The 16719-nt window shown below is 36.8% G+C and overlaps 1 protein-coding gene across 1 annotated transcript in view; it reads right to left on the reverse strand.

Annotated features, from left to right (window-relative positions):
- CNTNAP5 (contactin associated protein family member 5) overlaps positions 1-16719 on the reverse strand; it is an 865582-nt gene that overhangs the window by 668685 nt on the left and 180178 nt on the right. The window contains exon 2 of the mRNA XM_017544214.2: positions 8684-8788. Within this exon, the coding sequence (XP_017399703.1) occupies positions 8684-8788 (105 nt within the window). The remainder of the gene's footprint in view (positions 1-8683; positions 8789-16719) is intronic.

A 16719-nucleotide genomic window follows, 5' to 3' on the forward strand; every position in this document is an offset into this window, starting at 1 on the left:
TATATATATATATATATATATATATATATATACACACACACACACACACACATATATATATATATACACATATATATAATAAAACAGATTAGATTAGATCTATATTCTGTGGGGCTTAACAAATCCAGATAGAAGACTAGTGCTGTCTCCAGAGAGCGGACGTTGTAGTGTTGCTTGTGAAATTGGATTCCCAGGATTTTCACCTTGAAATCTGGAACAAGTCCCTAGACAGCTGATAGGCTAATTGTACAAATGAACCCTGACTTCTGCTTGCTTCCAACCCTCATCTCCTCATGGATGGCCTGATAACATCAAGATGAAAACCAACTTCAGAAGACCTTTAGGGTCCTTACTTAGCATTTTGTAACCAGTGCTGTCCAAGGGGGTGGTGTGGGGGAGGTGGTAAGTGTGCATGGAATCTGTTCCAAAGGGAGAGGTAAGGATTTAAAATCTTTTTAACCATCCATGAGCCCAGGAAGCTGAAAATGTCTTGACAGAAGAAATCATACTCTCCATGGCAACAAAATTATTATGCTAGAAACACACAATCTCAACTTACACAGGCAAGCATCTCAAAAAATATATTGAATGAGGAAGATGGATTAAAATTTCAAGGAACAAATGATAAACCTAATTGTTTGCAAACTCTACTTGGAAAAAAACAACAACCATGGGATAGAAAAATACAAACCTTTCCTCTCATGGGGCCAAAGACGTCTATTTCTATTTTCCTTTTAATCATCTAAAGTAACTTAAATCCTTCCCCTCATTTTCAAGAAGGCCTAACCCACAACTCCGTGGCTTCGTGCTATAACACCAGCCCCTGCACTTCCTGCTGATAGTGTTTCTCCAAAGCCCAGCTGACTCTAATGCCCAGATCAAAAGCTTTCTTGCCACAAAACAAATCACATTTGACAAACACTGATCCGTCCTAAGCCACAATTATATAGATTGACTTGGCAACCCAAGTTAATGGTGATCTGACCTCCAGCTTAATGTATTTTGTCATGTTTTTTTTTTTTTTTCAAAAAGTAATTAGTTCCCTTTCTTGCTTTTCATTCTTTTTGTGTGTGACGAGATGAAGGCTGAAGTGTGTGTAGAAGTGAGAGAAAACAAATTCTATTTGGCAAATCCCTTCTATCGATGAAGTAGCAGAATGGACACCATCACGCTTGGGTTTTAACTATTAATCCCCTCCTCCTGTGTTGAATTGCCCAGACCTTTACTGGCATAGCAATACTTACAGGCCAACGGCTGTTTCCAAAGATGTGTTTTCTCTCAGAAAAATTAGTTTTTCATTGATGAAACTCATTAAACTTGGTTTACTTAGGGTTGGGGGAGTTCATCAGATAACATTTACACAGCACATTTTTTCTATCGTCTTTCTTTTAATGTTTGAGTTGATTTCTTCTCCTGCCATGGGAAACTGATCAGCTGTGCACACTTTCTTACAGGGTATAAGGCAGACACGTGCCTGCCTGAGATCTGAGCACACGTGAGAGTAAAGTGTTCCCTAGTCATTTATGTTTAATGTTTGTCAAGGTTTCATATAATTATCAAGGGACTCAGCAATTTTCAATGGTGCCCAAAACCTTGCAGGGGTGTTCATCAGTGTGAAATAATTCAGCAGTGATGAGGTACGAGGATATTATTGAGTATGATCTATCCTTTTGAGGGGGATTTGATACTGTGAAAGTCATGGTTTTATAATTTAAATTTCATCTTGAGTGGGATACCTGGTCGGATACCAGGATGTTCCTTGACAAAAGTGTTGGAAGGCTGAACGGTGTTAAGTAGAAGAAATTCACTAATTACTGTGATAAATGAACGAATGGATAGATGAACGTTAAGAAAAAACTATAGTATGACCGTTCAACATCATCCTGGAGCAATTTTAAACAAATCAATTTAATGATTATTTAATTCTCCAGAAAAATGAACCTGCCATTTTGTTGAGCTAGTTCCTGTTTGGTTAGAGCTTAGATACCGTGAAGTTGTCACATGCTAACTCATAGATGTGTGTCCGATAGAGAAGATATAATCCCCAAGTTTTATAGCCCTGTAAGACATTGTGATGGTTAGTATTAGATGTCAAGTTGGCCGGGTTAAGAGTTATCCAGACAGCTGATAGAGAGTTATTTTTGGTTATATCTGTAAAGATGTTTATGGAAAACACTGACATTTGAATCACTGGAAAGATTCACCCTCACCAATGTGAGCAGGCACCATCCAAACTGTTGAGGGATCAGATAGAACAAAAAGGCAGAGGAAAGGTCAATTTTCTTTCTCTTTCCTGGGGCTGGAATATTCATCTTCTTTTGCTCCTGGACATCAGACCTCCGGGTTCTTGGGTCCTTAAGCTCTGGGACTGATAACAGTGGTCCCTAATTTCTCAGGCCTTGGGCCTCAGAGTGAGGGTCACACCATTGGTTCCCCCATTTCTCAGATCTTTGGACTCAGACTGAATTGCATCACCAGATTCCCTCTTCTTCAGCTTACAAACAGCATGTCATAAGACTTCTTGGCCTCCATAATCATGCAAACCCATTTCCATAATAAATATTTTCATATACATATATGTCTCCCATTGGTTCTTCTTCTCTAGAGAATCTTGACTAATACATCCATTGACTAGTTTTGTATCACCTAGCAATTTTGTTCCAATATTATTTTCTTCCACCTTCCCCCACCCTCACCAAATGTCTATGAATATGCAGTTCCCAAAAATACTCTGAATTAGCTTTACCATGTTACTGGTTCCAGCCTTAATGGGTTAAATACACACACACACACACACACACACACACACACACACACACACACACACGATGTGCTGACTTTATATTTGTATGAGAGCTATGAGTTTATATTAGTATGAGAGCTATGTTTTTATTTATTGAAGATTCTATTTTGACAAGTATTTGTTGCTCACCTATTTTAAACTATTCCCTGAGGATTAAAATAGTGCATATATATCCAATACCTACTCTTTGAGAGTTTAAATGCAGTTCTGAATACATGTTTGTGTTTGTGAGTGTGTGAGGGAGACTGTGTATGTAAAATCTGGCATTTGAATATTTAGAAGGGGCAGGGATTTCGTGTTGAGTGGCAGAGCTGAAGGAGGCAGATTCACCGTACTCTTTCGGAAGAGAGAATAGATGAGGCTAAATAGAGCAGGCCACTGTGACTTTATCTATTAGCAAATCTGTCAGGGTGGAGAACATGCTGGAAGTTGAAGCATTGAGGCAGAATACTACAAAATGTGGCCCAATGTATCAAACAAGGAAGAGTGGAGAAATACCTAGCACACTCAGTGATGGATCATTGCTTTCTAAAGTAAATAATTTTTTTTTTGGATCTGATGCTGTTATAGCTTGAATGTTTGTCCCCTGTGAAACTCATGTTGAAACTTAATCCCCAATGCGGCAGTATTGAGAGGTGGGCCCTTAAGAGGTGATTGATTAGCTCATGAGTATTCTGACCTCATAAAAAGATTAATCCATACACCAGTTAATGGATTAATGATTTAATGGATTAATAGGTTGTCATGCGAGTGAGGCTGGTGGCTTTACAAGATGAAGAAGGGGGACATTAGCTAGCATGTTAGAGCACTCAGCCACCTTGCTATGTGATACCCTGGGCTGTCTCGTGACTCTGCAGAGTCCCCACAAGCAAGAGGACACTGACTAAATTTGGCCCCCTTGACCTTGGACTTCTCACCTCTATCACTATAAGAAACAAATTTATTTTCTTTATAAATTACCCAGTTTTAGGTATTCTTATATAAGAAACTGAAATGGACTAAGATATCTAAAGCGCAGACAACAAAGACAAAAATGAACAAGTGGGACTATATCAAACTAAAATCCTTCTGTTCAAAAAGGAAAAGGATTAAATAAATTAAAAGGCAATCTATAAAATTGAAGAAAATATTTGCAAACCAAATACCTTATAAGGGGTTAGTATCCAAGCATTTAAATAATACATACAACTCAGTAGTAAAAACCCCCAAATAACCCAATTTAAAAATGGGCAAAAGACTGAATTGACATTTTTCCAAAGAAGGCACACAAATGGCCATCAGGCACACGCAAAGATGCTCAACACAGCTAATCATCAGAAAATTAGAAATCAAAACCACAATGAGATGTCACCTCACACCCATTAAGATGGTTATTACAAAGAAGAAGGAGGTAAGTTTTGGTGAGGAGGTGGAGAAAACAGAACACTTTTACTCTGTTGGTGGGAATGTAAATTAGTGTAGTTATTATCAAAAACAGTATGGAGGTTTCAAAAAAGTAAAATAAAACTGCCATGAAATCCAGCAATACCACTACTTAGTATATAACTGAAGGAAAGGAAATCAGCATCTGAAAGAGATATCTGTAATCCAGTGTTCATTGCAGCATTGGTCATAGCAGCCAAAATATGAAAGTGACCTAGGCGTTTCTTGATTAATAAAGGGATAAAAAAATTATGGCATATATACAGTAGAATATTATTCAGCCATAAAAAAGAAATCCTGCCACTTCCAGCATCACAGATATAAGCCTACTGGGCATTGTGCTGAGTGAAGTGGTCCAGGCACAGAGAGACAAATGCTGCATTATCTCACTTACATGAGGAATCTGAAAAACGAACTCAGAGAAGCAGGGAGTAGAGCAGTGGTTGACAGGCACTGGGGTGTGAGGAAGAGGAAGAGATGTTGGCCAACGTACAAACTTGCACTTGTAAAATAAATACATTCTCTGGATATAACTGTACAGCGTGGTGACTATAGCTAATAATACTCAATTGTATGCTTCACATTTGCTAAGAGTAGATCTTGTGTTCTCAAAGCATAACTACATGAGGTTGCAGATGTGTTAACTAATCTGATTGTGTTAATCATTTCAAAAGGCATACATATATCAAATCATCACTTTGTACACAGTAAATGTGCACGGTTTTATTTGCCAATTATGCCTCAATCACATAGGAAGGATGGAAGTAAGTGAACTAATAAAAATGACACACAGCTTTCCCTGTCTCAAACACTGAAGCTATTCTGGCTTTCTGGGCAGGACAGTGTTGTCGTGCTGTGGCCAACAGCATGGCCATGGGATTCAGATCTCTTGAGTGAAATCCTGGCATGGCTATTGCTTTCCTCTCTGTGTCACCTATGAATCAGAGATCACAATGATATCTACACAAGGGTTGTTGTAAGTATAGTATTGGTGTACCTTACGGGCTAGGAACAGTGAGGGCTCATGCGAAGTGCTCAATACAGTGGTGTTAGAATTTTTAGTTGTGTGCTGCCAGGCCTCAGCTTATAATGGGGAGGGGGAATGTTATTCTTAGGCACACAATCTCACCATCCAGAGAGATGCTCCTTTATATCTGCACCTATATCTGACAGCATCCAAGATTTCAAACCACGTGGCACAATTTACTCTTTTGGGTATTTTCATGTAGCACAATTTGCTCTTTTGGATATATTTCCTGTCTTTGTAAAACAACAGAGAAGTTTTAAAGGAAGACACATTAAAAAAGAGTGTTCATTGAGACAGTGTTATAATTGCTTCTAAGCCATGTCCATGGACAGACAGGACATAAGTTTGATTTAAAAGGAAGAAAATAAATCAGTACTTTATACTGATGTTTCCAATATAAATAAAAATTATAAGTTTTCTTCTTAACTTTCTATATTTTATGTTTATCCACTCATGAAACAAAAGCTGTTCTTAATAAATGACTTTCAAGTTTTACCTTAATGTTTGTATACCACATACATATACATTTGATATCATTGTGTATGCATGTATATGTTGCAATATCCATCTATATACACAAATATATTAATTCTACTATGTATGAATATATTTATATAACCAACCCTGTATATATCCACCTCTTCATATATGAGAGACACTGACTGTATATATTCAACTATATATTTGTGTATTATACATTTTAATCTATTTATTGTATACACATATATATCACATAATGTGTTTATTATAGTATACACATATATTTGGACATAGTTAACAGAATAATTATATCACTATTATTATTATTAATGACAAATGTTAGCTGTTGATCAGTATCACAGTTTGTAGTTGTATGGTAATTTTATTATCTATGTCAACTCTTCATGAATACAGTTTGTGCCTATTTCTGTCAACTATGTGTAAAGAATCTAAATCAATGCCTCACTTACACTAGATACTCAATAATTATTAATTGAATGATTTTTTCACTCATGAATTCCTCCAATGTAGAAATTTGCAACTCTTGTTTCATTTTAGAATCACCTGGAAAGCTTTTGATTATTCACTTTATCAATACACTCGCTTGGGTCCCATCCAAGACAATTAATTCAGAATATAGGAAAAATGGGCTCAGGCAGTGCTCCTTGTAAAGCTCTCCAGGTGATTCAAAGGCACAGCCCTGGGATGAGAACCATTGATCTCATACCTCCCTGAGCCAGCGTTTAACTCCTGCTGAGGGCAGTGGTTGGGCCTCTGTAAGTAACGGAGAGGCTGTTCCCTTGGGCATCTTGGAATATGCACTAGAGGATAAGTTCTAGGCCAGTGCATCCCAACTCTATCACTGTGTCTTCGGCTTGGCCTTCCTGATTTAGACTTTTGTTGGGAAATGGAAAAGTGTACCTCTCTGTACATTCGTGCTAGCCTTGGATTCAGGCCCTCAGATTCCCCATTGAGCAGAACCATTATAATAAGTTGGAGCTGACAAACTTGTACTCAGTCAATATCTGTCTGTCAGAAAGAGAGCTTGCCTGTGATCAGATCCACAACTTCTCCTAGAAACTGTCCAGGAGCTATTAGGCAGTAATGGCTTTCTACTGCCACACAATCTGGGTGGGATTGAGACAAATCCTTTCTCTGGAAGCTCTGTTGGAAACTGTGTTAAATTCTGCCGACTTGTGTTTCTTCCAGAAATGGAAAGTGGGCTTCTTGATTCAGTTTAGTTCTCTACCCTGCTGTGAGAAAGATATTTTGGATATGCAAGTCTGGTCTTCATCTGCACATAATGTTGCAAGGCAGACATTCCTGGGCCATTTTGCAGATAAATATCTGAGGTCAGAAGACATAAGTGACTTTCATACAGTCAGAGGGTTTTTCACTGGAATAGCCAGCATTTGAACTGTAGTCAATTGATTAGTTTTTCAGTTTCTTCTCTTGCTACTACATTCCTTTTCAATCTGTACTAGTGAAGCGATTTGTTAACGGGATAAATATAAACATGGACTTTGAATTCAGATAACTTAGGCTTGAATTCAAGCATTTCCCCTTTCTAACTTTGCTGTCTTGGGAAACTGATGCAACCAGCTTCTCTGAGCCTCAGGAACCTGACCTGAAGGTAAAAGATAATAATGCTCACAATAACTTTGTCAGGACTAAATGTCATAATAAAACTAAAATGCTTAATCACATTTTTGGAACAGAATATTCAGAAAAGGTCATTCGTACAAAAGTTTAATTGAAATTTTCCCTTTGAATCTTTGATTGTTCATTTTACTCTTTAGAATATTATTCTTAAGCAGCTTTCTCAACAAAATAGTGGCACTTGCTAAATTTTAAATTATGAATCCCAATTTAATAGAAAACTGGCGAAATGAGGTCCAATACAACCAACCAACAAACATACAAACAAAAGCTATAAATCAGTCTCACTACTAATGGAGATTAAAATTATACATTAAAGTGCTAACAAATTAAATTTTTTAGAGTGTGAAAAAAAATCTCACAACAACCAATTAGACTTATTCTAGAATGCAAAGATGATTCCATGTTGCAAAAACCTACTAATGTAACCTACTTAAGATATGAATAGAAAATACAGTCAAAAGTAAATAATATAAGCTCTAATAAATCAGTAGATTTCTTTCAATTGTGTGTTTATTTTTATTGACCTAGACAGAGTTTATAATATTTAGTAGATATTAAAATATTAACAGACATCTAAAAAGTTCTTATAAATTAAAATAATTCAAATCTCTTTTTCAGTATTTGTCTACCTATGTATCTATGCATTATAAAAGTCAACATCCAAATCTGATTAAAACTTATCTGTCTAGATATCCAACACCATGTTTGTTAACAACATTTCATGTGAGAGATTAGTTAAGGATCTGCTCCTACTTGACACAGATTTTAAAGGTACATACTATACACTTAATCACAGTTATTTCTAGCTGGTAGAATAACAGGTCATTTATGTTTTTTTCCTTTTAATTAAGTTTTTTGTATTTTAAAAATCAGCCATATTAATTTTCAAGTGAAATTAAAGTTATTGTAAGAAAAATTTAATAAATATAAATATTTTATTATAAAATATGTTTTGATATCTATGTTAGATATGGAAATATCTTGCTCTGAATAAGGTATATAAAATATAAAATAAAGCAAATGCTTCTTATAAAGTAATTTTTATAAAGGCCTCTTGTCATCATCAAAAAAAGATATTGTGGTTTGAGTGAACACCAGCCAGCATACTTTGAATGAGTATTATGCTCTGGAGGTATGCTTACATTAGATTTTCATCTCTCCTCCTAAACCTTTTCCTGAAGACTGCTGTTGGATATGATTTCAGTATTTGCGAGTGCTCACTTTCTTCCATCCACCTATCGTGTAGTTATTTAGTGCTTGGATGTTAGGATTTCAGACATCCTACTTACCAACTCTCCAGTTGAGTTGAGCTGGGCTGTGAATGCCAGTGAGGTCTGAGGAACTGGAAAAAGCCATTGGAGAGAGCAGGGATGCTAGTGGGTCATCACAGTTGTCTAAAAGATAGAAGGAGAGATGGAGAGAAACCAGATTCTATTAGTAAGAAATATTCCATGAGAAGAAAGGTTGAGAAATTAACTACCATCATTTATTAACCACCTGCTCTGAACAAGGTCAGGTACTTCCTGTTTCCATGTGTTACTGCATCTGTGCCTCACAGCAGCCCTGAAAGACAGGTCCAGCTTTCTTTCACAGATGGAGAAAATTAAGTTCAAAGATGTCAAGTAGATTGTTCAAGGTCTCAATGCTAGAAAATAGTGTAGCCGGAATTCTCACCCAGATTTGCCTGACTCAAAAACCCAACGACCTAAACCCAACTACCTACATTTCTTTAGTAAACCACTTGATCAAAGTCTCAGACTATTGCTATTGAGATGATTCTGTAAGGGAGATGACTAAAAGGGGAAAAATTGTTTGACTGCTCTCCCATCTTCAGTCCCTAAGGGCTCACGTGATAATTGTGTCTAGAGGAGTAGGATAATTTAAAATGTCTTACTCCCAGTTGTGTGAAAGTCTCTGGAAAACAATTTACTTATTTATAGAACTTATATCTATTCCATGAAGCAGTAGCAAATAGTCATAGATCTTGTATATCATGAATCTGATATTCACTTCAACAGCTAGCTATCCATCCAACGTTTCCTAAATATGGTAAGTTTTCTTTCTAAGGCTTCTTTGATGATGTCTAAATGTGGGACAGGGTGGGGCCATGAGCAAAGATGCTTGTCTTGACAAAGGAGATATACCCCATCCAGGTTGACCCTGATGTCCTGACCATTCAATCTCATGGAGAGGAACTGCTCTTCACTCGTAGTATACTGTTGCCATGATTGGAATTTTTGTCATTCCTAAAACTCATGATAAGATTTAATGTCATGGTAACAATATTAAGAGGTGAGGCCTTCAGAGATGATTAGGCCATGAGGGTTCCACTATCATTGGATTAGGTTTGCTGCCTTAACAAAAGAGCTTTTAGGATTGGGGTTCTCTCTCTCATTCTCTTGCCTTCTGCCATGTGATGATGCAACAAGAGAGCTCTCACCAATGCCAGAACATTGACACTCAGTTTCCCAGCCGTTAGAACTGTGAGCCAATACATTTGTGTCCCTTATAAATTGCTCAGTCTCAGGCATTCTGTAATAGCACCACAAAACGGTCTAAGACAATTGATCATCTAAGTTTTTTCTACCAATTCACTTATCTATTGTATTTTCCATTGGGTGGCACACACTTTGTGGGGCCCTAGCAATGAATTTGGTACATAACAAGCCTTTGATAAAGGTTTGTTGAAAGAATGGGATGGTGAGCTAATGGAATAAGAAAGGAACGAATGGAAGGCAGGATGGATCAATCAGTCAACCAATTAGTCAACATAATATTGCCAACATTCTTTTCTTATTTTTTGTCTTGTACACATTTAATTTTATAGGACATTTTTCAATGTCTTATAAAATTAAATGTGTACAAGACAAAAAAATTTCATGACTTCATGAAATCTAGACATATGTCATTTAAAACAAACTTAAAATGTGTCTTTTTCTTTGAAGGTAAACTTCATGGTAGTAAAGTCTCTCAGAAAAAATTGGTTTGGCTTCTTTGTTTTTAAAGAGCACTTACATAGGATTATGCTTGTTTATTTAACAAATTCTTAGAAAGCAGTATTTCAGCTAATTGCAGAAAAATTAATTAGAAACATAAGGATTAAATTATTGTTCATTAAATGTGTTAAAAAATTAACTGGCCAAGTGTATTTTGAGTTTTTCTCAAACACAAATATTGAAAAATACTTTGAGGTATTTGACAAACGCAAAACAGAGCCAGATCCTCACTGAGGAAGAGTAACATAAAAATCACAGATATGGTGTCTTGGCAGTTATGGTCATTTGGTGAATAGATCGTACCATTTTTCCTCCGGCAGAACGTGCGGGAGACAGGTGCATACACACCTCAAAGCACTTCTTTAAAGACACACATTTGTTGCATTATTTATATATTAGAAGACAATATATAATAATCACTTATTAAAATTTAATCAACATAAGGCAGATCTTTCACGTGTGTATGCCTGTTTTGTCATCAAGAAACATCAGATGAATGCAGAAAAAAGTAAGCCCCATAGAAACATACAAAGCACACACACACAAACACACACATATATAGCATCAACATGGTGTCTACATTCACAGGTGCATTCTAAGCCTCACCCATCCAGATGTGTAGGTATAACCATCCTCTTATTTCAGGTAACACTCTCTCCACCACTTAACAAGGATTCACAGCTTTTCTGACACTCATTTGCATGGCAAATGGTAGCTCTTTTTAAGGTAAAGTGTTATAGCTATTCCATATAGCACTTATGTATTTATTAGACGTTTAGCATGTATACAACTCTGTTCCTAATTTTATTAGATTTTTATAGTCTTTTATGTGTGACTGATTAAATTTTTTAGTATTATACTCCTAAGCCTACTTCTCCACTAAATCTTTTCTTATAAAGTTTTTATTGTACAATTAGCAATCCATTTTTACAAATGCACATATTGTGTTGTAGCAGAATTGGCTGTACTCCTGTACATGTTTTAAGGTTTCAAGTTAACTCAATCATGCATTGCTCAAGAAACAACTCTGAAATTTATTCTCTTATTTTTCTTTTTTTAGTAATCTTCACGTAAAAATGTAAATTGTTAAAATGATCATGGAATAGTAGAAGTAACTTAATCATTTCAAATTATTTCAGTCCAAAAGGCCACACACAGGGCTTACATCTGCAATCCCAGCACTGTGGGAGGCCGAGGCCAGTGGATCACAAGGTCAGCAGTTTGAGATAAGCCTGGCCAACATAGTGAAACCCCATCTCTACTAAAAATACAAATATTAGCCAGGAGTGGTGGTGGGCACCTGTAGTCCCAGTTACTTGGGAGGCTGAGACAGTAGAATTGCTTGAATCTGGAGGCAGATGTTGCAGTGAGCTGAGACTGTGCCACTGCACTCCTGTCTGGGTGACAGAGCAAGACTGTGTCTTCAAACAAACAAACTAACAAACAAAAAACACCTCTGTCCAAGCAATATTATACAGTTTCCTTTTATGCATATTCTCAGAGAGGCAATCAGGATAGGTTTGGGTAAAATGGAATCTAGACCTCAAGGAGCTCAGAGGCCATTGAGAATATAGATATGTAAACAAACAAATAAACTGATAAGGAAATTTAGGAGACTTTCACTATGATCACGCCAAGCCAGTAAAATTAGAATCGATCAGTCCAGACTCTCAGGCAAGTGGTATTTTTTATTCTTCCAGACCTGTACAGTCCTCTCCATTATAAGGTGCTGACCTCCAGGAGAACTAAAGCTTCCAGAGCCCGTCAGCCTGTGGCAATAACTGCCATTCCCGACTCTCTGTTTTTTTCCTGTGAAAGATGTCTACCTTGTATCTCAGTTTCTAAGGACAGTGGCTATATTTTGGAAATTAGTAAATCTATAAAAAACAATCTATGCTTATGGAAAGATCCAAGGAAGATTTTTCAATGCTTCTTTCCTCATATACCCTATGCATTTAAATAGTGGCTTTTGGGAAACCTATCTTAACTTTTGATTTCCTGCCCCTAAAAGTAGTAAGAATAGGAAAATCTCAAATCTAAAAGGAAGAACCACCCCCCATCTCCCAGAGTAGATAAATCTTTCCCTCTGTCACCTCTGCGTCGCATGAACCACTTTGGCAACCTTGCCTATGTTGATAAAGAGCAAGTCCCTATGAAATTACCCTAGTAAATGGGAATTGAAGCCCATTTATGCCCAATGTTCCATTATTGGAGCACTAAGCATGTGGGAGTTATCTATATCTTACTGCTCAAGGTCATTGCCAAGGTCTGATTGCAAAAATTCAAAAAATTGCAACCTCAGGCACAAATGGGTTAAGTGTTTGATGATAGAACCATTCTAAATTCAGATGTATTATTTTAAATATGTATCAGATTCTTAAAGCGAAGAAAGAATGATCTAGCATAAATGAGAACCATAAAACTTGTTTGTTTTGTTTTGTGATTCTGGATAGGCTGCAATAGTGGAAAGTATACTGAGTGTTAGATCTGGAAGATTCCCGATTCCTAGGTTTGTTTCTTCTCTTGATTGGCTGACTCCAGATAATACATTCAGGTACAATAAACTTTATTTTCACTGTCTGCAAAATAAAGAGTCACTTTCACCACATTCAGCCATAGAGTCATTCTAAAGATGGAATAAGAATAGATGGGAAAATGTCCCCTTTTAAGTATAATGCCCAGAATGAGGATGACAAGCAGTATATGAATTGTATGGTAGTATCTGCTGCGATTGGGAGCAACTATTTTAATGATTTTATTTCTGGGGTCTTTTTTCTCTGCCACAAAACTTGCCCAAGAATTGGTGTCATAGATACCTCTTTCAAACTAAAGGTTTACAACTGACCAGATGAACAGGAGAATGTGAAGTGGAGGGGGCATAAAAAGGGTGAAGACACGTGCGTGCATAAAGATGACATTACACAACCATTCTCTCCTCTGTGGGTCTGCAGCCTTGCGGAGACTGGGTCAGTATCACCCCAAACACATGACTGGGGATCAAGGAAAAAAAATGTGTGCCCCAATGCTCCTGCAGCCTTCAATAAGCAAAGCTGTGGTATTCTTCCATTTCAGTCTCTACACGCATCTCAGACTTCTAATGGTGTGTCCTCACAATGCTAAATCCATCACTTTGTTCATCCAAAAGTATATCTGAATATTCATCAGTTTTAATGTAGAAAAGAAGAAGGGGTGAAGAAACTGACATCTGAAGAAAGGTGTTTGAAATTTAAGAAAAATAAATTGAGACTGAAAGACCTCTCTCATGCCCACTTCCAATGGGACACACAACTTGACACAGATTGTATTGATTTCCCAGGAATCACTTTCCAAGAATGAACCACATTTCACAGATACATTGATCTAGTAGAATATTTTCAAAATGAGATTTTTAAAAGACTTTTGTGAGTCTTTTCTCTAAAAGACTTATAGGAAAACTTGATGCAATAAAAGGCTATTTATAAAATGCAACCCCCTATTCATATATAGTTTCTGATTCCCCATTATTCTTCAACAAATAACTTTGCTGTCATATGTATTCTTTTTCTTTATAACACAAAGGCCACTACTGGCTCCCTGATCCCCTAAGTGAAAATCTGCTTCTGTGGGTATAACCAAAAGCACCTTAGCTCTTTCCATCCAGTAGCTGTTTAAATACTCCTAGTCCTGTTTGCATATGACTTAGCTTTACATTCATAGATTAAGAGGATTCCTGAACCAGGAGGAACCTCTGAAATTATAAGATCCAAGCCTTTCACTTTACATATGAGGGCATGAGGGGAGCTTAGGGAAATGACAGGGCTGCCTAAGACTATTCAGTTAATTATTTGACCAGCCAGGAGCAAAATGCAGGTTTCCTTCCTGTTCGTAGATGACCACCAGGCCAGTTCTCTGCCTTTGCAGAAGGCAGGTACCCATTAGTAGTAGTACTATTTATAACAACTGTTATAATGGATGACCTCTTTTCTGCCACATGAAATACACTATTTTATTTCCTGGACAACAGAAAAACATTGATAAGGAGTCATTTGTGACTTTCAGGATAATTTGAATTTCTCTTTTTTGCCTTTCTTCTTTCCACCTGCAATATTCTCCCTAGCCAAACCCTGTCCACTCAGGGGGAAAAGTCAGACAAACAGAAAAAGGGAAAAAGGAAAAAGCTAAGAAGAGAAAAATTAATGAAACATTTATTTCCTTGTTAATAATTGCGTGGACAAACATCTTATTTGATGTTTCCAATTCAAAGAAGTGGAGATAATATGCTCTTCAATATATGTATACAGTTAAATACTGAAGGTCTTCTCTCATATTAATTACAAGGTAAAGGCACAACAGAGAATTCTAAGTACATATGATATTTAAACAGCTTTTGAGAAATTATCATTGACTCTTTAAAATGATTCCACCTCAAGTATCTTTTTGTTGCCAACATATATTTTTATTCATTATTATTAAAATACCAGTAGAGTTACAGATGGTACTGAAGTTAAATTGTGTGCATCGTCTTGATTACCACAGTAAATTGTCTATATGTGGGGATTTGGAGCTTAAAGGATTCACTTGTACTTATAGGTGAGATACAATTCCTCTTAGCATTGCACACTTAATGCCCTACTTTGTTAAAAAGATATAAAGCACGCATTTTGTGGAGTGCCTACAACAGTGCTTAGATGTGACAACTCACTCATTTTGCTTCAATTATTTTTCCACTTGTTACCTATAATTTCACTTAGCAAATTTAAAAAAATACTTTAATATTATTCTTGAATCTGACACTGCCCCCTTCTTCACGATGAAATCCTAAATGATAAATTACTTCATAACGAGTAGACCAAAAAATACAGCTTTCTAAAATCAGTCATGAAAGGAAGGCCAAGCCTTCTCTATCCAGACATTTGTTTCCAAATTAATGCCGAACTTGCTTTTTGGGCATCTACTAAGTACTCATGGTTGTGCTCCTTGCGGTGAGAAGACACAATAAAATCAAACACATCGACCCTGTGCTCGAGAAGGCATTTACTTTGGACTAAAGGATAATCCATACAGTTTTTTAAATAAGCTCCTTATATTTATGAGCAATTACATGCAAAAGACCATTGGATTGGGATCCAGGGGTCCTGAGCCTTCTGCCTGCACTAGTAATATGCCCTGCTTTTTACTTTCCTGTATTTCAGATTCTTCAACTTTATTATGGCAGGGATTATTGCTCATTTGTTTCATCAACACAATTTAATTGAGCACATACTAGGTGTCAAAATTTCTGTCAACCTTTGCAGATAGTAAAAGCAATTATTGCAAACTCACCAAACATGGTGGAGATAAACACACCACCGCTCCCTGCACTGCAATAGCGACTGGTGATGGGGCCAGAACAGAACTCCCAGAAGAGAAGGGAGGTTAGTCCTGTCCAGGGATTAACAAGAGGGCTCTGGGATTCCTTCCAGGCTTTTAAAGCAACTCTATATAAGATTTTAGGAAAGATGTGATTTGGAGTTACTAACTTCCCGCTTGTAAGTGGCTTGCTGGGAGGATACCATCACAAACCCTGTAAGCATAACAAGGTAGCAGCAAGAGGCCTGATTCCTTGGGAGCCTCCTGGTGCAGCTGTCTGAGTTGGTCAGTCACTGCAGCAGCTGCAATGGGGAGACCATCAGCTTATTCTAAGAATGAGGACTCTGTAAATTTTTTTGCCTGTTTCGCAGTCTCTGCAGTAACTAAACTGGGCTTTGAACTAAGGTCAAAGTGACTGCACAAAACCTGAGTCAAAACCTGCTTCTAAACTCTAAAATGATGGCAAATCTGTCTCTATTTGACTATTTTGAGTGAATATAGCTCTTTCCTTTTTGAATTTTTAAGAGCATCTGTACACGGATGCTCCACAATTAGCCCAAACTCAACAGTTCTGAAATATCCTTCTCTAAATTGTTTCTAATCAGATTACAGCTGAGAGGAAAGTAATGCTTCTGTTATTTCTGATGTTTTTATTTTTTATGTTGCCATTGATTTTTTTTTGTTATGTTTTGTTTTGATTCTCAGGTTACAAATATTTTTTTTAAACAGACTCTTTTGCTTTATTCTTTCCCCTTTCATGCTCTAAATCTAATTTACCAGTAACTTAATCTAATGCAACAAATGTTTCATGAGACCCTCATATTTGACAAACATAATGAGTTAATGATATGCAAAGGATAAAGGGTCAGGTTGGACTGATTTCCTTTTTTTGCCCTGGTATTTAGTATTTGAGACAACATAGTCAATACATCTTTGTTGAGTGAAAGGATGAAAGATACAAGTTCTATACTGCTGAATTGTTGTTTTTTTCTCTTGGAATG

The sequence above is a fragment of the Cebus imitator genome, unplaced genomic scaffold (genome assembly GCF_001604975.1).
Source record: "Cebus imitator isolate Cc_AM_T3 unplaced genomic scaffold, Cebus_imitator-1.0 Scaffold167, whole genome shotgun sequence".
Taxonomy (NCBI): Eukaryota; Metazoa; Chordata; class Mammalia; order Primates; family Cebidae; genus Cebus; species Cebus imitator.